This window comes from Amphiprion ocellaris, chromosome 10, assembly GCF_022539595.1.
Source record: "Amphiprion ocellaris isolate individual 3 ecotype Okinawa chromosome 10, ASM2253959v1, whole genome shotgun sequence".
NCBI classification, from domain to species: domain Eukaryota; kingdom Metazoa; phylum Chordata; class Actinopteri; family Pomacentridae; genus Amphiprion; species Amphiprion ocellaris.
In genome coordinates, this window is record NC_072775.1 from 22,393,438 (window position 1) to 22,421,126 (window position 27,689).

The 27,689-nt window shown below is 40.4% G+C and overlaps 2 protein-coding genes across 2 annotated transcripts; both read right to left on the reverse strand.

The window, feature by feature from the left end:
* Positions 1 to 914: 914 nt before the first annotated feature.
* Positions 915 to 6,770, reverse strand: LOC111579533 (vimentin A2). Its single transcript, XM_023286834.3, has 9 exons — positions 6,137 to 6,770; positions 5,807 to 5,867; positions 3,640 to 3,735; positions 3,224 to 3,388; positions 2,262 to 2,387; positions 1,792 to 2,012; positions 1,629 to 1,672; positions 1,460 to 1,545; positions 915 to 1,340 (listed from the first exon to the last, which is right to left on the reverse strand). Exons 1-9 carry the CDS (start codon positions 6,667 to 6,669, stop codon positions 1,299 to 1,301), a joined length of 1,374 nt encoding a protein of 457 aa, XP_023142602.1. The 5' UTR covers positions 6,670 to 6,770; the 3' UTR covers positions 915 to 1,298.
* Positions 6,771 to 14,732: 7,962 nt separating this feature from the next.
* On the reverse strand, positions 14,733 to 27,194 carry LOC111579537 (RP1 axonemal microtubule associated). Its single transcript, XM_035955687.2, has 4 exons — positions 27,095 to 27,194; positions 25,051 to 25,749; positions 22,388 to 22,547; positions 14,733 to 21,237 (listed from the first exon to the last, which is right to left on the reverse strand). Exons 2-4 carry the CDS (start codon positions 25,732 to 25,734, stop codon positions 15,386 to 15,388), a joined length of 6,696 nt encoding a protein of 2,231 aa, XP_035811580.2. The 5' UTR covers positions 25,735 to 25,749; positions 27,095 to 27,194; the 3' UTR covers positions 14,733 to 15,385.
* Between the last annotated feature and the right edge of the window lie 495 nt (positions 27,195 to 27,689).

Genomic DNA, 27,689 nt, shown 5'->3' on the forward strand with positions numbered 1-27,689 from the left:
TCCTGTTAAGCAGTGATCCAACTTGAATAAAATACAATTAAGAAGTCACTATCAGATCTTTAAAACCCAATGCAGTTCAGTACAAAAAGCACTACAAAAATGTTTGTGTAATTCATTTCTGAGACCACAGATAGAGGTGGCATGGGCTTGCATTACACTGACAGGTGTTACTTTGTGTATGGAAATAGCTTTACGCTGGCAGCAGGGTCTCGTTACTTTGGAGATGCAGCAGCAGCATGACCTTGTGGAAGCCTCTGAATATGAACAAATGTATCCCCATTATGTGTAGTGCATAGCATCTCAAACCTGACATCAGTTAAGCACATAACGCATGTCATGTTATTAAGAAAAAAACTTACTTTTTTAGACTGACTGCACAAGTTGAATTCTTGCACTTGTAAACAGTTTTACAGTTAATGCATTCATCGAGCAAAATAAAAGGATTTAAGATGAATAACAGCCTAAGATACCACTTCCTGCATCAAAATGTGGGACAGACCTCTTACACTCCTTGACTTTAATGTCAACAATGCAGTTCACTATTTTCATGTGAGTAACTGTTTTGCCTAATGCTACTTTATTACCCCGCCAAGTAACATGGCAGTTATGTGACGATCAGCGTACGTTTGTCCTTCTGTGAATCTGTCTGTGCAATTACTCAAAAACAGACTAACCGGAAATTTTCAGGGCAGGTCAGAAATGACACAGCGACCACCTCATTAGATTTTGGCAGTGATGTGGATTTTAGTCTGGATCCACAGATTTGTTAAAAGATTTCTGTATCATTGCGAGATAGCGGCACTAAATATGCTGCATTTCTGACAATGCTATATTGGGGGATGAGGACTACGCTCTCTGAGTGCTCTTCTTGTTACTATAATGTATCTCAAAGTATTACACCTTGCACACAGTCCTGGGTTACAGTCTTCATGGTTTATTGCTGCATACAGGTAATTGTGACATCTTTAGCATACAGGTTTTACTGTAGAGTGCATGCTGTGTCGATCAAAAATACTACTTTGGTTACAAAGAAAGATTTTTGTAGACCTCAGTGAGGATTGCTATGTTGTGCTGATTTCATTGTTGTGTCTAAACAAATGTGACAAAATACTTTCAGCAGAGGAGGAAGCAAAATACAGTCTGTGTCAACTAACAGGCTTACTGGGTCATCACATAGAAAGGCACTTTTTGAAGCTGTCTTTTTGTGTGTTGGTGGTGTGTTTGCTTGCTTGTAGCTCCAAGGAAATGTGTTTCTTCATATTACTTTTGTTATTTGTTTGGCAAAAACAAAGACATTATTACTCCATGTCATCGTGGTTCTGGGTTGACTCATTGATCACCTGAACGAGGATACAGAGGACAGAAAAAAGGAAATATTTAGAGGTATGTCTGAACTCAAACAACTGAAAGAAAATGATTTAACCGATTTTTTGAAAAAAACATTTCAAGTGTGTTCTACCTGACCATCCCTGGTTTCAATGGTCTTGATGAGAACTTTCTTGGTTGTTGTTGTCTCAACATGGGGTTTGGAATCCATCATTGTTTCTAAGGAAAAAATAGTGTTGTGTGTTATTGACTGGCAAAATAATACTGGCATTTCTGAACTGACACGCAGAATGTGATCTTACCTCTCAGGTTTAGAGATGAGAAGTTTGGCAAAGGGGTGGAGATTCTACACATGGAGAAAATACAACCCACACATTAACATCTGCAGCTTTGTGGAATCTAGTGAGTGCCTGCATCTGTCAGCTAGACGGCAGCTTTAATGTCTACAAAGGCTTCATCAGTCACCTGCTCTCCTCTCCTTCCAGCAGCTTCCTGTAGGTGGCGATCTCAATGTCCAGGGCCATCTTGACATTTAGGAGGTCCTGGTACTCCCGGAGGTGACGGGCCATCTCGTCCTTCATGTTGTGAATGTCCTCCTCCAGACGGCCGATGGTATCCTGGTAGCCGCCCGTCTCCAAGGAGAAGTTCTCCTCCACCTCTCTCATCTGGCGCTCCAGGGACTCATTCTGGGACGGAAGCCAAGAAGGAACAAAAAGATGGTGAAAATAACTCATTTCAAATGAAGACAAAGGCAGTGAAAATAACTTGTTTCAAAAGAGGATGAAAACAAGGGACGTTTTACTCTTTGCTTTGTCACTAATCATATGCCTGGAATTTATTTTCTTCCAGCTATGTGTGTTGAAGATGCTGTTTTTTTTCTTTTTCTTGTGCCTGAATCTTGCATGCTACTGTGTAAGCTGCGGTCGCATACTCACAGTTCCTTTGAGGGCATCGACCTCACAAGTAAGTGCTTGAACTTGGCGTCTGTAGTCATTGGCCTCCTGCTTGGCCACTCTCAAAGCATCATTATTCCTGGCTGCAGCTTCAGTGAGGTCAGCAAACTGACAGTCACAGAGACAACAGGGAGGAGAGACGGATAGCAAGAGGGAAAGAACGGAGAAATCAGCTGTTCAATAAATGATGAGTCAGTGGCTGAGAGACAGCAAATATGACAGATAGTGTGAAGTGTGTAAATTATGAAAGACATGACCACAACTTAGGCTTGCAGGAATTACTCAGTTGTCTGGTGGCTGAACCAGCACCGATAATGTAATTACTGACCTTTCTATCAATGCTAAAATATCATAAAGAAAGAAGAACTGTTTTACTGGTGTTCGGTCTTTAATTAAAAACTACACAAGTTGATTTTTTTTGGGTTGAAACATGCCATAAACACAATACTGACATCACTTTTCAAGTTGAAAAGGAAAATTTGTTCCCAAAACAGTTTGCAGATTTTCGGATTAAGGTTTCTATGGCCTCCACATTGTGCAGCACAGAGTAGTTTGACAGTGCTTGAACAGTCATAGGTGAGCTGGTGTGCTCGAGCTTCGGTGTGTGCCAAAAGAGGCGGGGACTTCATTCTAGAGGATGGTGTAGAGTTAAATACTGCTAAATACTCCACTGCGTTCAGCAGCCAGTCACTGCTTGGCCGGTAGCAGAATCAGGATATAATTCTCCATCGATTCATCACAACAACCGACCTCTTTGACATACAAGTGGTCATGTGATTCATTGTTAATATAATAATATTGGTTACAGTCACTTTAAATCTCATCTGACATGTGCTAAAGGTAGGAATATACTTCAGCTGTAGTTTATTTTTAGGGGTTTCTTAACAGTTTCTTGTACATTAATTTCATCTGTTCAAAACGCTGCATTTTTTATTTTTTTTTACCTTGGATTTGTACCAATCCTCTGATTCCTGGATGTTCTTGGAGGCCAGGTTCTCATACTGCAGACGGACGTCCCTCAGGGCTGCTGTCAGGTCGGGCTTAGCCATCTCCATGTCCACCTGCACATGCTGCTGCTGCTGGATCTGGCTCTGCAGCTCCAGCATTTCCTGCCACAATCAGAAGAGTCAGCATATGTAAACAGTACAGACTGCTTGTTGTAATGTCCTTTTGTATACTTTTCTACAATGTTACTGAATGTGTTAGAAAAGCTTCGGCATACTAATCCGTCCAGTTTGGAACTTGAGAAGATTAACAAATATTTCAAATGATCTGGCCTAATTTTCTAAGGATGCCTTTCAACATGCACTGTGTTTCTGCAACAGAGTGATTCAGCTTTGGCCACAAAAAAGAGGCTTACCTCATCATGCAGCTTCTTGAGGAAGTTGATTTCATCCTGGAGTGACTCTACCTTCCGCTCCAGGTCCAGTCTGGCGAGGGCTGCATTGTCCACATCCTGTGCCGTAACACTGACTCTTAATAAGGTGACTTGTGAAGGTGACATGAATTATGCACAATGTGTTTGCTGACACAGAGAAAAAGCGCTCTTTCACATGCAGTAAAGAGCACTCACACAACTGACCCATTGTGTAGCCAGGCAAGGTCACAAACACATGCGTCCAATAAAAATCAACCATAGGCACATGACTTGTGTCACTGCAGATGTTGGTAGCAGATGAGTAGATGCTGTCTTGTGAGTTATACACTGCACAGCAGCTGTTAAGCCACGATTCCTGACTGCATCACAGGCAGACTGGCAAAGGTGAAAAGTAAGTACAATTACCCAAGGACTGCATGGAAGTACTGTTTTGAGGTCCTATATTTTAGTATTTCTACTGTGTCCTACTACTTCCAGTACACAGAGAAAAACATTGTACCTTTTCTTATCCACATTTCTTTAATGCTAAAGGTTGCTAATCATTTTTCAGATTGATATTACATGCAAAACATCTCAAAAAATCAAAAAATACAATGTATTCCAATTAAGCTCCCTAGTTGTGTATAATCTGTCCCCAAGTTAGCCACACACAGACAAACTAAAACATTAAGTCATAACATCCAGTGTAAATGATGAATAGGATGGAGTTTGTCAAATGGAGTCTGGGGCTGTTTCCTGTACAACAAAACAAGAAAATTAAACTCTACATGTCTGGCATGCCTTATCTGTGGTAAAAGGTTACCCAAAAGTCAGTGAATTTTTTTTTCCATTCCTGTTTGACTCAGTAAAAAAAGCACTGCAGAGAACCCCAACACACAAAGCATTGTTGAAGATATCCTTAATCCCATTAATTATTTCCTAACTGCATTCTTTACCTCATATTCCCCCACTGACTGCTTTAGTAGAAATTCAGTTCTCCTCCTCTAATTTGTGCAGAGCCTGCAAAACATTCTATTATTCTTAAACCAACATACTTGATATCTATTTTATTGTCTCTTGCAAACACACACTAACTGTGGTGTGCTGTTAGGGCGTTGGCAGGCTGGTAATTGAGGTATCAGCAAATGAAGCAGCTTTGCCCCTGCACTAATGCCACAAACAAAGTGTGCTATTCAGCAGGGTTTCCCAAACAAGCCTGAGGCTGGAAGAGTGACTGTCTGCCTGACTGAGCAGCAGCCGGCCGTGGGCCCTGCATAGTTGTCCGTGTGCCACCGAAGCAGGCCACAGGGACTTCCTTCCTGCCATTCATATAGGCAAGGTCACCATCAGGCAACGTATGGAGAACTTAAAGTGTGCCCTAAGAAGCGTATGATCACTGAAAAATGTAATTTTATTGTAAGTCTAAAAGCTTTTCTTAAACAATGGTAGAGTGAAACATTACTCTGTGGCCTTTTTTGGTACCGTGACACCCACTTCCAACTATTCGCACGACTCATCATCTCTTCATTATAAACCCAGTGAAAGGGAACAATCTTTGACAAGACCATAACAAGTGAGATTCTGATGTGCTGATGTTCTCCCACAACGAGACAGCCGGATCACATGGTGGCTTGTCTTCTCGCTCTGATAACCACATTGGACCCGCACTGTTGTTGCACTTGTTTCCAGCTCATTCATTGTGACCAGTCAGACTTAAAGAGATCTCCTCTCATTGCAGGCCTGATTTAACTCAACAGCCACAACTTGGCCTTTTGTACCAGACCAGGGTCAGCCACTGCTCTACAGCTATTTTGGATCATGGCTAGAATCTGCTGTTGTGCCATCAGAAGAGTGCATTCCTGTCTCTGCAGCTAATGGGTAATAATTACATAGAGATCATATATAGAAGAGAGGATGGGACAGTTCCACCTTATAGCTGTTAGAAGTTGAGTTCTTTTCAGATAAGTGAGGATAATATCATTTCTTCAATATCAAAGGGGGTTTAAACCCTTATTTAACTAGGAGTAGCTGAGAAGGCGGGGGCAGTACAGAGCTCAGGAGCCATCAGCACCACAAAGACAATAACTTTCATCACTATCAAAATGTACATCTATTACAAAAAATCTGCAGTTTTGTCTGATGCCACATTTTATTTATGATCATACTGTACCTGTCTAAAGCTCTGCATGTTTGCCTCAGCATCCTCCCGCTGGGCAATTTCATCCTGCAACCTGCACACACAGACAAAAAGGAGATTCATAATTTAGTTGTTACTGGGGCTTCCCCCCTCCTTAACAACAACCATCTTTTGTTCTGTCACTGTTCGCCACTTTACGCACGAAAGACTTTTGGCGCAGCGCCCGGCTAACACTCATGACTAGAAACTGGTCAAAGTGGATCCTGTGTGGAAGGATATGATTATGAATAACAAAGGGAATTGCATTATTGATTAGATCTCGAACACATGGAGGTGAGAACAGAGAAGTGCCACGCCTCCTACTTCTCTCTCAGCCTGTCGATGTCGTCGGCCAGGTTGTCCCGGTGAACTTCCACCCGGGCCTTCTCGTTGGTGAGCTGGTCCACCTGGCGCCTCAGCTCCCGCATCTCGTCTTCGTACAGATCTCCGACCCGGGACGTGCCTTTCCCCCGCAGCTGCTCCAGCTCGGCCAGCAGGATCTTGTTCTGCTGCTCCAGGAATCGGACCTTGTCGATGTAGTTGGCGAAGCGGTCGTTGAGCGACTGCATCTGCGCCTTCTCGTTGGTGCGGTTCGTGATGAACTCGCTGTTTATGGCGTCGGACAGGGAGAAGTCCAAGTTCTCGGAGGCCAGCCGGGGCATGGCTGCGCTGCTCCGGAGCCTCTGGTTCTTCATCGCGTATATGACCGGAGCTGAAGAGAGCCCGAAGGATACCCGGGAGGAGCGCACCGGGCTGGAGAACTGACGGCTCGAGTAGCTGCTCCTGACCGCGGCTCTCTCTCCTCCGAACATCTTTTTGTAGGAGGAATGTGGAGCTGATCTATTATAGGAGGACATCTTGCGTGTTTCTTTTCACACACTCAGCGATAAGAGCAATGTTGCCGGTTAAGTATCGCTCCTGTCTTCACAGCATCAGTGGAGTGCGCCTGGGAAGGCGTTTCCTAAACTAGTACTCATTTATAGTCTCCTCCTTATGCAAATAACTTCACGGTGACTTGAGTGACACACTGAGAACCCAATCACAGAATGCAACACGCACACGTTTGTCTTCCAGGCCCTCAGATCCAGATTTTAGATCAATATTTAGGGCAGCTGTTTGCGCACATTAAGGTGTGGATATGTGAGTTCTGGCATGATCTGTTAAATCTAAGATTCTGTAGTTCCTGTGATTATAATTACCAGTCTTGTATGAGTGACGCATGTGACCTCCAAAAACTACTAAAGCTCAATTTGGGGCACAGAACATCTTGCTGATAAAGTTTTGGTGCAGAGAGATGCATGTTTTATATTGTATACTGTAATGAAACTATGGTATTTGTGTTACCCTGAGAGAGGTGAAATATGGTTTTGCCCGCAAAAAGTATGATCTTCAGCTAATTCATTGAGCCAAGTTAGTTCTTGTCTTGTCTCCCTGTCAGGATGAACACACTCCGTTTGTCCTTTTTCAAATGTTTTGTTTTAATTTTTTTTTTTTTTTTTTGCAGCAGCAGCAGCAACATTGCATCATAAAACTAAATTGTCACCCAAACACATCAGTAGGATTTACCAGTTTATTAGTGCGTGTGCATGTGTGAGTGTATGAGGGTATTGTGTGCATTTTTTGCCATGTGGAGGCAAGCTTGACTGAAAAAGTGAAGTACAGTATGAGCAAGTCAGCAGCTTCACAGTTGCTAATTAGGAGCATCACATGTCTCTCATAATCTCACATAGTAACCCTCAGAGAAAAGAAGAGAAAGGTTGCATTGGGGTACAAATCAAAGTCACTCAATCCACGCCCATTATCCACAGCCTTAGAGCACGTGTTTGCAGTTTAGTAACCCTCACTCTTTCCACAGACTGACCTGCAGCACATTCTAAGCAAACATCAGATATAGTGGCAGAGATGATCTTTTTAGTGCAAATGCTCTTTGTTTCCCTTCCTCCGTGTCTCTCTGTCAGCATACAGAGCTGTCAGTGCTGCAGTGCTGCTGACCTGCTGAGATCCAGTGATTGTGAAGGGAGATGCAGGGCAGCAGAGCTGAGCCAGTGACATTCTACACCTCCCAACCACACTGCACTGGTGCTGCTGACTGGATGCTGCTCTATTAAAAAAAAAACATGAAAAGAAGAAGTCATGAAGGAACATCTGTTTTAGTTTTGTGATCGTTGTTTACAAGATAACACTCTGAATGCACAAATGTGTCTTTCACAGAGATTTTTCCAGTTTTGCCTGGCGGGTGAGGGTGGCTGCAGTTGGCATGTTGCCCCTAAGATGTGACTGTGCAGGGAGAAACTCAGCTACTCACTAGTCTGAGCTTTAAGAAGCATTAGAGGCTATAGAAAGAAATGTAGTTTGAACTTTTAGATGCATGATAGATTGAACCCTACGCTCTTCCATAAGTGGGTCAAAAATGACCCGTGTAAGAATCAATGTGTTTTTATGCCATTTTGTTCAAAATAATCATTTGTGTTATTGTTTGTACTATATTTTGGTCCACACAAGAATGATTTCATGTGTGACATGCAAATCTATCAGTCAATATGTACCTATAAAAATAAATGCACACATGCACACACACACACACACACACACACACTCAATACATAGACTAATGCTAGCTAGTTTAGTTTGCTATCTAGTGTTAGCTAACTATAGAGAAAGAGTAGATCCATTTGATGATACATGACAATAACACACTCTTTCACACAAGAGTCATGAATGTGCAAGTATGTTGAAAATGTTTTTCTGAGGTAAAAAAAAATGTAGATAATACATACATGTGTCAGGTCTTGCTGTGTAAAATAATCTTCCTGATCAGTGACACATCTGACATAGTGAGTGTGGTCCACAGTAAATATGTTCTTGACAGCCACCATTGATAAGAATCACAGGTTTCCATGAGAATTCTATGGGAAACCCATGCGGGTCACTTATGGAAGCTTGGGGTAGTTATACAAATATGATAATTTCGTTAAAAGTATAAAAAGTAACTTAAAATTTAAATTGAATGATATCAAAAACATGTTTTTTGAGGAATAACTGGAATATAAAATTATAAAACCTTTTCATTACAAAGATATTGCAAGACCCACTTTTTGACCCACTTGTGCATCTAAGGGTTAACCGTCAAACTATAGCTTGGCTTTGTTTAAGCATATTGTAAGTTCATTTATGGGTTTAGGTTGTATCTCTATTGTACTTATATGTAGAGCATTTGTTAGGATCATGTATTGTAACCAAGTTGCTGTCAGTCATAGAGGAATTCAGATCAGAAAAATGAGCTAGACCACACCATAAACATATCATGTTGCTGAATATGTGTTATTGATGCACAAATATGTGTCACATGGAGATGCTTAATGTGTTGTTGGTTTTTTTTGTACTGGTAAAGAAGCATGAAATGGAAACAGCTGAAGCAGAAGTAGGTTAAAATTGTGCTTAATCACAGGACTTGCGTACAAATTTGGAGATGATCACATTTTGAAAGGTGCAGGACATAAGGAGAGTACTATAACTTTCTTTTTCTTTACGCAATTTCATTAAGAAATCCAATAAATTCACAATATCAGGAGTGTACAAAAAGCACAGCCACTTAGTAACGGCTTTGAAGTTATTTTGGATTTATCTGTGAAGCTGCCATGTTTAAAGCTGAAGTAAAATGTTTTGTCAAAAGAGACTTGTCATGAGATATTAAAAGTAAAAAGCATGTGTACAAATTTATAATCAAAAGTCCTTGCACTACTATTTGATGAACTGTCTATGAAATTATTACATTTCTGAATGGTTAACATATTTGATATGTTTCTTTTTCAGCATTGGATTTAAAGCTGCTGTTTGTCTTCCTCAAGAACTGGCAAGAAGTATTTAGGCTATTTTTATAAACTGGAATATTGTGATGCATTCTCATCTAGGAAGCACTTTAATAGTGTATGCAATTTGGCAATGTTTTACTATTGGGTAATCTGTAATTGATCAACAAATGTTTATTATATTTGATTAAATGATCAAATGGAAATAGTCAAAATGCTAAATAATAAAGAACTAACATTATTATGTAAACCTAACCCATCAAAATAATGTTCACAACCTAATAGGTTTTCCTAAATCCTTAAGTGAAACATTTTTCAACCTTGCAACCAGGCATTTAATAAACTTGTGGGAACTGGACCCTTGAATTACTTTGTAAAGTGCACTCCACCAGTGGTTAACATTTTGAATGAAGCATTGGGATACTTGTCCATTATATGTTATGGCTGTAAATCTCAATAGCAACGTATTTACATAAAGTGACATTAAATGGTAACACTCAAGCAAAGTGTGGTTACATTGAATGGGTAAATAACTTCGTGCACAGAGTAATAAAGTGACCAGATAAGTAGAGGCACAATAATTAAAGCAAAAAAAAAAAAAAAAAAAAAAAAAGGCTCAACACTGGGGCTGGTAGTAATGCAGGGCCCACACAGGAGCCCCATGCGAGTAAACAGTGAACCCCATTACTAAACCTGGCTATGGAAATTCACATGATAAACACTGACTTAGAGGCAAGGGTGGGGGCCGTAAAAATTCCAGCTCCCAGGCCCATTATGATGCCGCTCTGCCAGTGTTGGCCACAGAGGAGGCCGGGATTGTCACAGACAGAGCAGGGATTGTGTATTGCTGATCTGTCACCTAACAGCAGCAACAGAATGCAGACAGTAGGCCGTAATTATTGTCTGTACCCTGGTGTTTGCCAGTGTCACAGTTTGGGCCAAATAGCTCTCATTCTTGGCAATGTTTGGAATTTATCATTTGGTCCTTTTATTTCTGTTACTGAGGTTCTTGTTATCTCCAAAGTTACTGCGCTGCAGGGGAGCTAATTAACAGAAGCCTACAGCAAGAATCAAATAAAACTCCACATTAGTTGGAGTCACTCCGCCTGCAACAGGGAAGGAAAACAGATAAGTTACATCTTGTTTCAGGGTGTCATCACTTCAGAACCGCAGGCACTGGGCAGCAAAAAGGCGTCTTTTGTTTCATCTCCCATGATGGTGAATCACCAACCAGCAGCCATAGCAATCGTCCCCAATATTATTTGCCAGAGTTGAAACTGAGACAGAGACTGATTCAGAGCCTGCACTGTTCACAGGACAATAGCGATGTGTTTTATTCATAAAGAGCAGTAATTTGTGTTTGTATTGTGCAGTTTGCAAAAGTCTCTCTTTTTTTTTTTTTTTTTTTTAAAACAGCAGTTAGTGTTACGTTTTTGCTCATTCATTTTTCTTGGTGTGACAAACTAGTGGGCCTCTTTGTGATTCGTGACAGTACAGATTTATTGGGGGGAGTGTTGCAGTACAATGTGTTGGTTGCACTTCAGTGAATGCATGATGAGCAGACGGAAATAAATCCGAAGGTTAGAAAGAAAAGCTACAAATCCATGTCAGAAGCCCCTAGTGAGTTTTTGTAAAGTCAGTGTGTGATGCAAAGGTCATTGTCAGTGGTGGAAAGTGACTAAGTACATTATAAACTTCCTCCAAGTATTTGTACTTTTCCACGCACTTGTATTCTACTTGAGTATTCCCATTTTCTGCTTTCTCCTCTTCTCTCCACAGAGTGCACTTTTTACTTATTTTACCCAAAAACATCATTAAAGATTGATGCAATGGCTCCTAGCTTGTAACTTGTGATGGAAAAAAGACCACTTGTCCCATTTCAAATGTGTTTAAATGCTAGGACCAATACTATTCACCTTGTGCATGCTCTTCTTTGGCAATATTATTAGAAAACACTGCATAAACTTTCACTGCTATGCAGATGACACCCAGTTATATTTATCTATGAAAAACTTCAAGTCATATAAACACCCCAGAAACACACTATCTAACCAGAATGTTTCTCTGGATGCCATTACCTTGGCTTCCAGCTCTACTGTGAGGATCTTTGGAATTATTTTTGATGTTGATATGTCCTTTACTCACATAAAACAAGTCTCTAGATGACCTTTTTCACATGTGTAATATTGTAAAAATCAGAAACATCTTGATTGATGCTGAAAAACTCATTTGTAACTTCTAGGCTGAATTATTGTAATGTGTTGCCATCAGGATGTCCCAATAAGCATAAAAAATATTTAGTTGATCCAAACTGCTGCAACTAGAGTTCTGAGAGGAACCAGTAAGAGAGATGCCATTTTCCAATGCTAGCTTCTTTCCATTGGCTCCTTGTAAAATCCAAAACAGAAATAAAAATTATTTTCCTTACATACAAAACTTAATGACCAAGCCCCATTGTATCTTGAAGACCTTATTGTACCATATCGTCCTTACAGAGTGCAGGCTTCCCAGAAGAAGGAGTGTTCAGCTATCTCCTCTGAGATATCACATGGTTTCATTTGAAAAGCTTTACAACTTTCAAAATTTACAAATAAAGCAAACAATCCAAAAAAAATATTTTAAGGTTTTGCATCCCAATATTGTTTTTTCTTATTTTTCCACCTCATTCATTATCCCATGACTCCTCAGATCTATCCTGTGCCTGATGTTTGGGCTTGGAACCAGTCTACTAAATTACAGAAGTTTATGAAGTGGTTAAAACTAGTTTATTCTCACCCAGCTACAACAGTAAAATGTTTGTTATCAATTAGAGTGTTAGAAATAATCCAGTGTCTTAAATAAAAATGTTGCAGAACCACTTCGTTGAAAATTTCAAATGCATTTTGCTGATAACACTTCTGTGCTCTTATGATCTGGAAAGCAAGAATTTTGCTTGTATGTTGTTGAGTAGTTGTCCTTAATACCCTTTTTAGTTCTTCTACCATTGGTTATCCCAAAGTAGTTTCTTTTCTCCACTTGCAGTGAATAGTTTGTCTTAAGCATACAGGAACTTTTTTCTGTCAGTAGTAAGCAAAATGAGCAGAGTCGAGACAGGCCCTCGTTTCCAGCTTCCACTGGATACCTTTGGACCATAGTAACAACAGAGGAATTAAACTGCAGGGGCTGTTTTCCAAATCTCCATAGTGACTGACAAAACCCTTGGAAAGTATCCAGAATGGTCACTTTGTAAAGTCCTCTCTCTCTCCCTTTGTCTCATTCTTTCTTTGTCTGTGCATGTGTGTGTTTACAGTGAGTGATTGGGTCAGAACAGGGAGGGGAAACACCCCTCCACACAATAATAGAGAGAGCATTTCCCAGCACTTTCCTCCCATATTACCATAAAATCATCATGTGTCACTTGTCAAATCATAAAGTTGTCCAAATAAATTATCCCTATCCAAATTAGCACCTGCTGTCATCTGGCCATACTTATTTCAAGGATAATATCCTGCGGTTACACATATTTCCAGCCAGTCTGTCGGAGCAGATCACATTAAGTGTCACTTGCATATGCCTCGCTGCATCAGGGGGCATCGGTGACAGCGACTGACAGCTGCAGACGACACTCACTCTCTCGTCTGTACACTCACCTGCCTGAGGATGATTGGATAAGAGTGAGACAAGCCCTACAAGTGTGGACAGCATGCAAACATACATTTATAATATCTGTTCATTCCACATGGTAAGAGGTTTGTGTCCAACGTCAGAATGATGTTGAAGCGTATCATCTTTTTTGACACCTTAATGTGATTATTTGAGGAGATGAAAGACAGAAACTCACTGTGAGCCTGTGCTGAGCTGGAGTACTCGAGTTCCCAGAATAAACTGAGCATTGTAAGCCCAAGGCTCATTCCAAATTCACATGCTTCACTTAGTTTATAACCTCATGAAAGTCAGATGTCACCAGAGTCCAAAGACGCTTCCAGGCAATTAACACAAATGGGATTATGTTCACCAACTTATATCTCAGTCCTGAATGTAATTTTTAAGAGACATGGTTGTTTATGTGCTCTGTGCTGTTGTTCCTATAACTCAGCTTCAATGGTGAATTCGCTATTCAAGTGAATAATGTAGCACAAGCAAGTTTTTTCTGCTGTGTAGTAATGACAAATATAGACTGACTGACTTATTGATGTGATGACTGATTGGATAATCAATTGATGGGTAGGGTGGTAGAGAGTGAATGAAGCAATGAATTCCTCTCTAACTCTGCTGCCGTTTAAAATTAATTCATAGCTGTTTGTATTTTGTGTCTGAAACTATTTGAAAACTGCATGTAGTGTCTGACTTCTACTGTGTATCTGTGACATTTTACATGCTTTAAGCGCAGGCATGTTTTCAATTGAGTTCAAAACATTAACAAGACACTCAGCATGGGTGTTGAAAAAAGACCCACAAAATAACATCAAATTAAGAAACAAGGACTCTTCTACGTTGTTTCTCTCCTGGTTATCATTATAATTTTTCCAGGACCATAACAGATAGTCATGGACCAACCAAAGAATTTCCAACCTGAGATGACATTCTGGGATATCAGTTGAATGTCTGTCAGGTTTTAAATAGATGGTGCTCAATAAAAAATGTGAAACATTTTTTTTACCACTTTGAGGGCAGAAGAAAAAAAGCTGAGAACAAATCACTTGACTTTTTCCTGACTTCTGGTGACTTTGTTGGAAAACATTGTAGATAAAGAGCTGCAGGAACATTCATTTGGAGTTGTGTTTGTGTCCAAAGCTCACTTTTGTGTAGCTGCTTTTGGTCTCATCCACCTTTTGGGTGAAATGTAGCCTGAACTTCTTGTTTGCTAGAACCAGTGTGTGTGTCAGTGAATATACACTACTAAACTCACACTTTCATTCATGTACTAATATAATTGCACAAGGGTTTTCTAATCATCAGTTAGCCTTTCAACACCATTAGCTAACACAATGTAGCATTAGAACACAGGAATGATGGTTGCTGGAAATGTTCCTCTGTACCCCTATGTAGATATTACATTAAAAATCAGTTGTTTCCAGCTAGAATAGTCATTTACCACATTAACAATGTCTAGACTGTATTTCTGGTTAATTTATTGTTATCTTCATTGAAAAAAGCTGCTTTTCGTTCAAAAATAAGGACATTTCTAAGTGACCGCAAACTTTTGAACATTTGTGTAATTAATCAGTGACATTTGAATAGTATGATTTGATTGTCAGCAAGTTACAGCAGCCTTTTCATTCATTTATGCATTTAATTTTCCACGTTAGTTCTTAAAATGAACATGCATTTCACATTTTGGAAGAATCCAAACAGACAATAAAATCAAAAGCAACACAGGAAATAAAATCTGCTTTCTTTATCAGATACAGTCCTTTCTCAGATGCATTATATGGCATTCAAGAAGAAACTGTTGGATTCTGTAATAATAGTTAATACAGTGATGAACAGACAGGAGCAACAAATCAGTCAAACTGATGTATTTCTTATTTTGCTGATCGTATGCTATCACATGAGTTTATTGTGTGTAAATGAAGAGTTTTGACTATATTCAAATTTAAATTGGAGGCACAGCTCTCTTCATTCACAGCACACACCTATAGGTCTGGTGAGGCTGCAAAAGGTTCTTGTTCAAGACTGTTTAGGTATAATGTCAAAACCTTTTCTTGCTACATTACAAGAAAACAATCCCAGGCAAGACTGACAGTACACCATAAACAAGCACATGTGAATAAAGTGTCTGTTTTCATAGTATAGGGCAGTATTGGCCACATCTCACATGCAATGTTTCCAGTGAGTCCTGGGCTTGCAGTGCATGCCTGCCTCCACTAGATGTCCTTCTTGCCTGTGTCACAGGTGAGGACTCCCCCTCAGGATGCACTTTTCTGTCTGGTATTTTAAACTCTACTGATGCAAATGAAGACAGACTGCCATTTTTATTTGCCCAAGTTTTGGAGGTATCGACCGTAGGTGACACCCGGACACCTCTGCCTTTAAAACTGATTGAATCCTTTTTTCCACTTTTGACAAAGGAATCATCCATGAAGGGGTCCGAATCGCTTCCGTGTGGCATGTTGAAGTAGGTGCACCGCGGAGTTTGAGGCTTTGCCATCTCCTCAAGCTCTGATGAGGATATGGCTGCAAGAGGGCTGTGCTGGGTTTTACTATGAACCGGGGAGTCTTCGCCATTGTTCTCCTGACCTGTGTCTAGGGATGTGCTGTCCAAGTTACTGTACATTCCCAGTGAGACTGGGGGAGATTTTCTGATGAGATGGTTTTCTTTTAGGAGCCATCTGCCTTGGTCAATCAAAACCCCACCGGCTGGGTCTTTTTCTAAGACAAAAGAAGTACTCTGTACGGCCTGTGTGGCCTGTATGGCGGCTTCAGCTTCTGTTTTAGATGAGCTCGCAGCACTGAAGTAAGACAGATCCTCTCCTGAGGCTTTAGGGGCTGAGTCACTTGAAGAAAAACTTCCTGAACCTTTTTGTTGGGAACGGTGCAGGGCTTCTGAATTACTTGCAACGGACAGTTTTGCTTGCTGTGCGTTTGTTCTCGCAGTCCTGTGTGCTGAACCTTTGTGGACTGGAGAAGCCTTCTCTGAACCCTCTTCTCCACTCTCTGAGACAATATCTATAGACTCCTGAGTTTTATATCCACCGCTCTCTGATGTTTCTGGTCTGTAATCAGACAAATCAGAGGTGCTCGGACTTGGAAGACGTTTTAAACCGTACGAACTGTCCTTTCTAGTTTTTGGAATGACAGTTTGCTTATTTTGTGTCACTCGAGCATTGTCAGGCTCTATCCTAATGTTTCCTTGAGTGTCGTATGTGAATACAAGTGAAGAAGACTGAAGGGCATAGTTCACAAAGTCAAGTAACTCCTGTGATATTTCCACGGGATGGGTTACACTGCTGCTTCCTTCCTCACAGTGCTCTCCTGCCTCGTCTGTCTCATTAACAGTGTCTGTCCCATTACCTTTGTCATCCTCACACTGGCCCTCAGAGGAATATTTGGTTGGTGATTCAGTGTTTTGTTGTGAATCTGCTTCTTCACAGCTACTATCATGCTGCTGATGATGGAAGGCCTCTTCTGGCATGCTTCTACAATCCTCATCATCAGCACAACTCTGTACATCTTCAGCAACACTTACTTCCTCTGCCTCATCCTTTGATTGTTCTTCCACCTGGTCTAATTCCTTATCAAACTCTTTATCTTCATCATCCCTCTCTTCTTCATCTACAGTTTGCCCTGCTGTCACATTTTCTTCACCCTCTAACTCCTCTACTGTTTCTCTCTCTTCTACTGAATCTGCTGTAATGTTCCCACTATCTTCAACTTCAATATACTTTTCTTCTTCTTCTTCTACATCCTTGTCACATTCTTCCTCTTCCTCATCTGTGATAACCTTTGCTCTAGTTTCTTCTGTATTGTTTATCTCAGCCTCCTCACCATCCTGCTCTCCATGTTCCTCCTCTTGTTCTATTTCTTCCTCCTCCTCATTTTCCTCCTCTTCATCCTCATTTTCCTCGCTAACCACTTCTGTCACCTGCTCTTTTTGCGCTTCTTTTCCCTCAACATCTTCTTCATATTCCTCATCTTTCTCCTCAATATCTACCTCCATTTCTTCCTCTTGCTCTGCCTCCTCATTAACCTCCTCCTCTACATCTTTCGCAGTATCTACATACGTATCTTCTCCCTCCTCCTCTTCCATCTCTTCATTTCTATTTTCTACCTCATCTTCTATCTCTGCAGTTATATTTTCTGCCTCCTCTTCCATCTCTTCATTTCTATTTTCTACCTCATCTTCTATCTCTGCAGTTATATTTTCTGCCTCCTCTTCCATCTCTTCATTTCTATTTTCTACCTCCTCTTCTAGCTCTTCATTTATATTTTCTACCTCCTCTTCCTCATTCTTTTCCTCAATAACTTCCTCCATTTCGTTTTCCTCATCGTGCACCTCAGTGACCTCCTCCACTTCCTCCTCTGACTCTTCATTTTTTTCTTCCTCCTCCTCCTCCTCCTCTTCCACTTCTTCATTTTTATTTTCTGGTTCCTCCTCTTCATCTGCCTCCTCCATCATTTCATCCAATTCCTCCTCATCTTCTTTCTCCTTACTAATCTCATCCCCTTGCTTCTCCTCAGTCTCCTCTTCCTCGCTGTCTTCTCCCTCCCCTGTCTCTTCACCACCCTCTCTCTCATCTGTCTCCTCAACGCTATCATCCTCTCCTGCTTCCTCATCCACTGATCCCTCCTCTGTTTCCTCACCTACTTCCCTCTCTCCTTCTTCTAATCCCTCATCCACCTCATCTTCATCCATTGTCATCTCTTCCTCTTTGTCTTCCTCTTCTTTCTCAACAGATTCTCCACCATTTCCTTTCTCTGCTTCCCATTCATCCAGCCCATCCTTTTCATCTTCCTCCACCACCTCCTCTGCTGCCTCTTCCTCCCTTTCACTATCGCCTTTTTTATTCCCTTCATCCTCACTGTCCAACACTTCTGTGTTCTTCATCCCCTCTGACTGCTCCACTTCTCCATCATTCTCTTCTATATCATTCTTTTTGTCTATTGATGGCTCATCCCTTTCTGTCTGCGATACCTGAGCTTCATTAGGTTCTTGTTCTAACTCTCTGATTGTCTGTTCTTCTGGGGTATCCATTTTATTTAGGTAGTCTATCTCTGCATCATCATTGCCCTGTAGAATCTCAGAAACATCTTCAGCGATGTATGTACTATCAAGCTCTGCTGATAGTTTGGTTTCATCTTGTTTGACAAATTGCTCCACATCTTCCTCGGAGTCCGAGTGGTGTCTATCAGTTTCCATGAGTGAGCTCTCCTCTACAGGGTAAAAACTTTTAGCCTGTTGGAATGTGGAAGTGATCTCTGCTCTGAGGTCTTCTGGCATATTCAGTTCATCCATCAGCTCATCGATGCGTTCATCAAAGACATCTCCACCTTCAGAGACAACATCCAGTGCAAACTCAGTTTCTGAAACTTTAGGGGAAAGCGGCTCACTTTCAAACCTTTCCCTCAGAATCTGGAAATTCTTCCAGCGCTCTCTGAGCTGAGAAGATGCTCTGCTTTGCAAATCAGTCAGACTTGCTCTTTGCTCCTCCTCATCCTCAGTGGCAGAAATTTTCTGCAGGGACTCCATCATTAGCATGGCCTCAGAGGTGGTCCTAGATTGGCTACTTTCTCCTGATGCAGGGGGATTTAGGTTGTCTCTCAAAGTCATGACTGACAAGAATGTCATGAAGGCTTTACACGATGAGCCGAACACTGAGGCTACTTGTGTTGGGAAATCAGGAACGCTGCTGGATTTCTCAAGACTGGATGGTGTGTTGATGTCTGATGCTCTTCTGATGCACTGAATTGATGAACAAAGTTGCCGCAGAACAGGTTTAATCTTTGCTTTGGGGCTCAAAACGTTGGATGAAGATGCTTCGTTGTCAGCTGCGCAGATTTCTTCTGCAGATTTGTGTGATCTCAGGTTGCTCTCCAGGTTTGCAAGGTCAACCCTGACACTTGGCATTGAAACACATAAACCCCGTGCTTTCTGTTCACTGTTCAACTGAGCTGGCCCTTCATGGCAAAAAGGAACTGACAGAGAAGAAGCTGATTTCTTGATTGCATCACCGGCTGACGGATAGCATTCATCTATAGTAGACTGACCTTCAGTCTTTTCATCTGATTCAGAATCACCACCAATCTGAAATACAACATTGGGCCGACGTTCTGCTCTATCTGTGATTGCCTCCTCCATGTCTGGTCCTGCATCTGGGGTGACTTTCTCCAACCAGTCCTCAACATACTGGTGGATTTGGGAGGGTGACGGATCGAGAGCAGGCATCGAAACACTCTCACTCAGCTCTAAAGATTTTTTGGGTGGTGATACTCTGTTTTCAATCATTGATTTTGGTTTGCTAATTAACTTTTGGCCTGTCAAGTAAGATTTTTTTGTTTGTAAAATATCTGACATGTTCTTTTTCATTTGAGGCCTTCCAGTTGCAGTATTGACATTATGGCCATTATCCTTACCAACTGCTTTGGTCATGATTTGTCGTTTAGGTGGTGTTCTTTTTACATTTTCTGAACTATCTAATAAGGCCGAGTCTTTCCTAGGCATCTGTTCATCTTTGATTGATCTCTTAGACTGAGGCATTTTTGCTTTCTTTGCTGCTCCTTCTCTCTTTTGACCACTTTTAGCACTGTCTGGAGAATTCAGACTCTTTTTTCGTACACTGGAATGACTGCTAAGCTTGTCAGTGGATGAATGTTTGCTGTTTTTTGAGGAGCTGATTATGTGTTCCTTTGCTTTGTTTTCTGTGCTGCTTGTTGAAGTTGAACTTTTTTGATTGCTAGAACGCCTAATTATCTTTTTCTTCATACTTTTCGAACTGTTGTCTTCTTTTACCTTCTCTGGACTTTGTGAATTGGTTGCAGTTTGGGCTTCGTTCTTAGTCACTGAAGACAGATTGTTTGTAATCTGATGTCTCAGAGATACGGGCTCTGATGACAGTGATAACATCTCCTCTTTCTGCCTTTGTAGTGAGTCAGCAGTGGGTGGCTGCCAGCTACAATCTATATCACAATCATTGCAAGAAGAACGAGGCCCTGAGCCAGTGGACGGCTTGCTTTCTGGCAACACAGTGGAGCCATGTAAAGGAATGTCATCTGCACTATATTCATCATTTGCAAAATAGTTGTCATAGCAACCTTGACTCTCATAAATATGCATCACAGTCTCTGTAACCTCCATCCCATTGTTCTCTATCTGAAGGACCTCAGCTACTCCTGACGACCTGATGGAGGAGTTGGAGTGTTTGTTCCTCCCTCCTGCTGATGCAGTTTTCCGAGGTTTAGGGATTGGTCTGTTGCTGCTGCTGCTGCTGTGTCTCACCACGCAGTATCCCTCTGTCGTCTCACCATCAGCCGTCCTCTCCATGTAGGAGTAATGTCCCAGGGTGCTCTCCTGAACCCCTGCCTCTGTAACCATCTTTACACTCTCAACAGACGCCGTCTTATTAACATGCCGAGGTCCTGGCGTAGGAGTGCGTTTGAAACTTTTCTTTGCTTTTCCCAAAGGTGCTGAAGTGTAGCCTTCATATATTTGCTCATTAAAACCAACACCCTTTCCAGCTCCAGCGGGATAGTTCTCCTCTTTCGTTTCATCCCCACTAGTACTAAGGGAGGCTTTGGCAACAGCAGTGTTTGAGTCGGGGGAGCTGTTGCCTGACTCAGGAATAGAGGCACAAACTGACCTCTTGATAAGACTGGAGCGGCTGAGTGTGGTTGTCCAGTGGAGCATCTCCTCTTCTTTAATGGTCAGACGAACTTTCATCTCCACTGTCATGCTGCCGTCTTGATTCACGCGGAAAGACTTTTCAATGTCATCATCCTGAGGTACGATGCAGCTACCTCCCCTCCCAGATGTCTCTATTTGATGCTGGTGAACGTCTGCTTCAAGTGATCCATGTTGCTGATGCAGGTGGCCATTCGTGCCTCCAGTTTGAGACTTGTTTATCTGATTGACGATATATCGCTCAGATGACAGGGAGAAGTTTCTTGAGCCTCTTCCACTTGAGAAAGATTTGTTCTTTTCTTTGGTTGGAGGTGTTTGATGAAAATACCAGTGTTTGGCAATAAGAGATAAGGGACAAAGAGAGAAAGGGAAAAGAATTATTCCGGGACAAGTATCATGTAGCATTTGCATTGTTTCAATGGAAGCACTTAAGGAGATAGTTTGACATTGTGGGCATATGCTTATTTGCTTTCAAGTTGATGGCTTGATGAGAAGACGTTCTACCTCTCTAGCATCTGTCTCCGAAAAATGAAGCTGGAGCTAGCAGCCGATTAGCTTGGCTTAGCATAAAGACTGAGAAGTCTCAATTAGCTCTGTCCAAAAGTACAACTCTGCCCACAAGCACAAAGCAAAGCAGGTAACTAATAGCCGTGTGCATATAGTTGTAATTACTTTGTCATTTTGTTGGTATTGGTTAAGAAAAAAGATATAACATGAGCTTGATATGCTGTTTCATCCTAATACAAAATCAGTTTAGCTGTTTTCCCTGTAGACATGAAAGGGGTATCAATTCACTTGTCTGACTTCTGTCAAGAAAACAATATTTGTCCAACTGTGGAATTATTCTTAAAAAAAAAAAAAAAAAAAACACTGTTGCATATTAATATTAATATCATTATTTTTTATTATTATTACTAAATTACATACACACACACAGACACACATATATATGTAATTTAGCCTATTCCATATATATATATATATATATATATATATATATATATATATATATATATATATATATATATATATACTCGATGAAAACTCACACTTTTATTCATGTGCTAATATAACTGCACAACGGTTTTCTAATCATCAATTAGCCTTTCAACACTATTAGCTAACACAATGTAGCATTAGAACACAGGAGTGATGGTTGCTGGAAATGTTCCTCTGTACCTCTATGTAGATATTCCATTAAAAATCAGCCGTTTCCAGCTAGAATAGTCATTTACCACATTAACAATGTCTAGACTGTAACGATAAACTTATTCAACAATCAAATCTCCAATTAGTCTGTTATTTATTTATTTTTTTTTAATTGTTTTAACACTTGCTGACATTTGCATTTACTGACTATGCTGTCCTAAAAATAGCAGATGGGCCCTTTCATGACTGTTTGAAAAGAACATACTCTACAGTTTATCCACTAGATGTATGCATACTTACGAGCTCTATGTTGCAACATTGATGGATCCACATTTTCCATGTACATGGCCTCTGCCATCTGGACTGCTCTGTTAAAACGGTAGTTTCCTAATCTGAATGGCTCGTTGCTCGCTGCTACAACAACTCCAGAGCACAAGATAAGTGCAGTGAGACTGTCAACCTGAAAGAAGGGGAAAAACAAGTTACTTAGAATTGGCCATATATTTAAATCACGTTTCAGTTTGCAATGTCCATTACAATGTCCACGACCACTCAGAGGTATATATTTATATCTCCCTGAAACAGAGCAGTGATCACAGACAATAAGGAGGTTGTTACGGTGTTAGATGCATTTAAAGGTTGTAAACACTCATGACCTTTAACAGGAAGCTTGCTTATACTGGCAAAGTACATGAGGGGATTACAACAATAGCTCATCAGGGGGCAGATATTTTGATAGCACCTCTTAGCATTTCTTGGAAAACTTCACAGAGCAAAAGTAATGATTTTTAATCCCTGAAATATTTACTACAGTCCTAAAGCATTGCTTATTTTAGTTGTGCAGTTTTGTGCACAAGCCTATTTTATCTCTGCTAAACAAAGCTCCAAAGACCAGAAAAATATCTATAAAATGAATTCATAGCCATCCAGTCCTTTTAATGGCATCAAAATTTTGATGATTCCACACTTTTTAACAAACAATTTGGTGTAATATGGTCATTATATATTAACAGAAGGTTTGAGCATATATCGTTGTGTGACAGCTGAGAAGACTCCATATGCTCGTCATGGTAAGGTCACGTGACACAGCTGAGAGCTCTGGGACAACGTGTGAACGAATTTGTCCAAGAAGAATAAACTTTAAAAAGTATTCATCTATGTACAGAAACTGTGAATAACCACTATGTTGATAAGTGTTTACATCTGTCTGTCTGTGTGTCTATATGACTGTCTGTCTATCTGAATTCTGCCCACAGCTTTTTTCAGTCTTACATTTGAGACTGTCCTGTTTGTGTGACCTCGGCACACCTGTGCTTAATACAGCATTAGGCGTCCTTAGAAAGAAAGTATTTTAAGGACAACAAGTCCCGTGGACTCTCACGCCAACAGCTAATAGAAAACTTACAAAACCCTTTCTTATTCTGAATACATTAAAACACACTGACATGAAAAATACATTTTCCCACTTCAAAACCCTTGTCCACTTGTGAACTGTTGTCTAAAAAATCATTAGCTACTTCATTAACTTTTCTCTTCCTGCAAAACATTAAAATGACTTTGATGACTCACCCTGATCTAATCGTAAACCAATTATTGGCCTGGTCGAATATTGAATCCGATATTCAACCTTTTTCCAAATACTGATATTATTGGTATTTTAACCGATTATTTTAAAATGTGCAACTTTGACTCTGATGCAGTCGTCTCCATCTGTAGTTATCAATCTGTTGTCTTTAACAATGTCCTGCCAACAGTAGCCTCATATCTGAATGTTATATGTCATCAGTAATAGGCTACTATCAACACTGAAGAACAAATGATAAAAAAATTCTCTTTTAAATAGATTTATGTCAAATAAAAATAAATAAGAGCATTTCAACAAAGTTTTGGTAAATGGTCTGCACTTAAAGAGAGTTTTTACTACCTTAATTGCACTCAAAGCAAAATGTTTCTCATTTACCCTTTGATTCACACACATCAATGGTGACAGAGCTGCAAGGCAAGTAGGTCGCCTGCTATCGGGCCCAACCTCAGATTCATACTTGTCCTGGGACTCTTTGGCAAGCAGAAGGGTCAACTGAACAACTTGCTTTACTACCTAAACCACTGTCACCCGTTTGTATTGGAGCTTTCCCAACTTTTGACCTCAGTCACCTTAATTACTAATTCTCCCTGAGGCAGTCAGATAAAATGAGCTAATTAAATTTGATTCAGAGTGACAGCTCTGACCAGTATGCAGAGGAAAATACTAGGAAGTGCGTGTTCGGATTTATTTACATTTCCAAAACTGTTAATTTATTCATTAATTGTGCACGAAATTCTCCCTCGTCCGCCTCCACATCTAACAACATTGGTGTGCATGTGACTGCAACCCTCAGGATGATAAACTATATTCACTGAGCCATTTTCTAAGAGATCTGATCAAATCTAAACGATTAGATTTACATCTTTAAAACCTATGCTACTTTGGAAACATACTGAAGCTAAATATTGCTGTAACTTCAGTTCCACTGTGAATATGAATATGAGGATTACATTTATTTGCTTTCAAGTCACAAGAAGTCACAGAATTGCTTATTCATCTAATGTCTGTATATTCTACGTGAAGCTGGAGATAGCAGCTAGTTAGCTTAGCTTAGCATAAAGACTGGAAACAGTTAGCCTGGCTCCATCCAAAGCAAATTTCATCTAACTTCACATTTAAAGCCAACTAATGAACATATTGTATCTTGTTTTTCTGTGTTATTTTACAAAGAGTTATAATTTGTAGCCTCAGCTGGCTGCTTGTCTTTAGTCTTTATGCTAAGCTAACTGGCTCCATCTTACTCTCACTTACTGGAGGAAAGAAAATAAGTATATTTCCCCTAAATGTTGAGCAAATATTTGCACATGCAAATATTTTATTTCAAAGACAAAACTGGTGATTAAAAATCTATTCCCATTTCACTTTTCCAGGAACTTACTCGTCTGCCATCGATAGAGTAGAGTTTCAGTACTGGGAACTGCAGGATCTGGGACAGGTAATCCAGCAATGCATCAAATGTTGGTGCTGTTCTTCTCTGCAACACAATTGTGCGTTTAACAGTAGGGTCTTTGTTCTTGATGACTGTAAGCCTCTTGGGTGTCCGTACTGCCACCCTCTCCGTGACCTTCGCTGGTCTATTAGAGGTTTCATTCGCTCTACCCAACTGACCCAATCTGAGTCCTTGTCGCCTTCGTCGCCCTGCGCTGACAGGTCTAGTGGTGTTCCAGGGTACCTGCCGGCGGTTCACTTCATCCAGGTTGAGTGGTTTAACCCGTTTCTGATCAGAACACACATAAGCTCCCCCATCATGTAAGTCATCCAAAGCCTTGACCAGGTGAGTTCCTCGAGGTGTGGTGATGGTCCTCACTCCAAACGGCAGCGGCACTTTCTTGGACAGAGCATCCAGTAGAGCATCGAATGTCTTGAAGGTGCGGGCATTGATGACCATGCGATGCCCACTGAATTTATAGTCACCACTTTTGTAGAAACAGACTCTTTTAGAAGCTGAGGGATCAGAGAGGGGCTGTAAGGGTCGGGAGGGTAACGTCTGCCCACTGCTAGAGGACAGTCCCTGGGCAGGGCCCTCCTGGGCAGGGCCCTCCTGGACCGGTGTGGTGCTCATACTGAATGGAGGTGGCTGGAAAGGAACAGCAGAGAAGGATCCTCAGACATCATATTATAAGAGTGTCACTTTTAATCACTTTTGACTCAAAGAATTCACACAGTTTTTCATTTGTGTTTAGATGAAGCCAGCGTGTGTCAACAGTTACCTATGACAAGCAGAGTGAGTGAAATGTCAGAGCCCATAATCTTAGTTGAGACAGTAAAACTGTTTGTGAAAGGGATTGCCTATTGTGTGAATCATGACTACATTTTAAACAACAGTTTATGTGTTTACTGTTTTAAAATTTAGGCTGTGGACTCTATACATGTGACATTTGGTCTTGTTTTGTAAAAAAGTAGAAAATATTCATGAACTACACAGTGGGCCCTATGCTATACCACTGCATGAAAAACAACTGAAATGACATATCAGCTACTGAAAAAACACTGACTCAAATGAACTGGCCCTATACCATCCTTATAGAGCGTCACATTCTAATTTTTAACGGGAGTTTTCGTTCCTAATTGTCTTGATGATTTTTTTTTTTAAAAACTCACTAAAATGTCAGATGTATATTGATGAATATTACGTTTGCTTTGTCTTCTCTGTTTTATTTCTATCATCATTTCATAAAAGCTAGATTTTAGCTCTTATTTAAAATGTTTAGGTGAATAAAGTGGACAACATATGTGCATGAAGTAGATGCACAACATACTGTTTTTACAAAAGAAATGTATTACATTATGTAAAGAAGTGTTCTGCTACATAGCCTACCCACCTTAATATAAATAGGCTAGACAAGGATACTCCTAAACAGTTAAACAGCTTTATATACTGCACAGTAAAAACAATCACACAGCTGAGTCAACACCTTTCAAACAGTTTCAACAAAAATTGAACATTATAACCTCATGAAGCTTCGATTTATTACAGGATTTCTGTGTTAGACTGCATGCGATTAAGTGTGCCTGCTAGACTAGCAATTCAGTGTTTATATTAACATCTTTTATAGATTCTATAGTAGAATTAAAAATAATATGGATTTAGAGCTGCATAATGTGAGTAGGCCTGAATACACAGTTGAAGAGAGCATAATTTGCACATTATAAAATAACGTCTTATGTAAGAGCAGAGTTTGTGCTGCCTGGAAATCTCATTTCATACCAGTCCACAGTAAAGAGAATCGTGATGAATTCCGATCGATCATAGTTAAACTACCATCCCACCAACAGCAATGTGAACAGCACGTCGATGTAGATGCAGGCCTACCACACCTCAAACACATGAACTAATCAGACAAATCACTATTTGTAGGGAGCAAAGAAAATAAGTGCCTGGCAGAGAGACATGACAACACATGTAATGAAAAATGTCTTACCGTAGAGTTGACATTTCACCTTAATTATAGCAGCGAAAACAACAGAAAGTGTGCATCTCGTACTCCTCTGAGCGCTGGTCAAAGCCTCTCAGTAGTGTTCGAGGGCTATTTTAGGACATGCAACATCCTGGCCAATTTGCTTAATCTTTGCTCACACTTAATCAGCATATCAACATAAGGTTAAAAAAAGAGGGGGAAACACAGGGTAGCCTTACCTCGGCAGGTAATTTTATTTGAATGAATTTCAAGACACTTTAAGCAGTATGTTTTCTTTGAGGTATGTGACAATAATTTTAATTGTTCAAAGCAGCTTCCTTTGTGTCATTACTTATGTATCCTGAAGCAAACCGTTCTTGTCATTTTTTTTAAAAGACACAAATTCTCTAGAACCTTATAGACCATAAATTGGACTTTTGTCATTTGCATTGAAAGGCAGTATAGAAAGTACAAAGACAATACAACAAACTGAGTGAACAGGTGAGTCCATAAAAGGCTTAAACAGTATCTGAATGAGCGCTTAATGAGGAAGGGGTTGGTGAAAGTTCATCAGAGTATATTAACTCTGCAGGTCAACTGATATTGGTAAATCTTTACT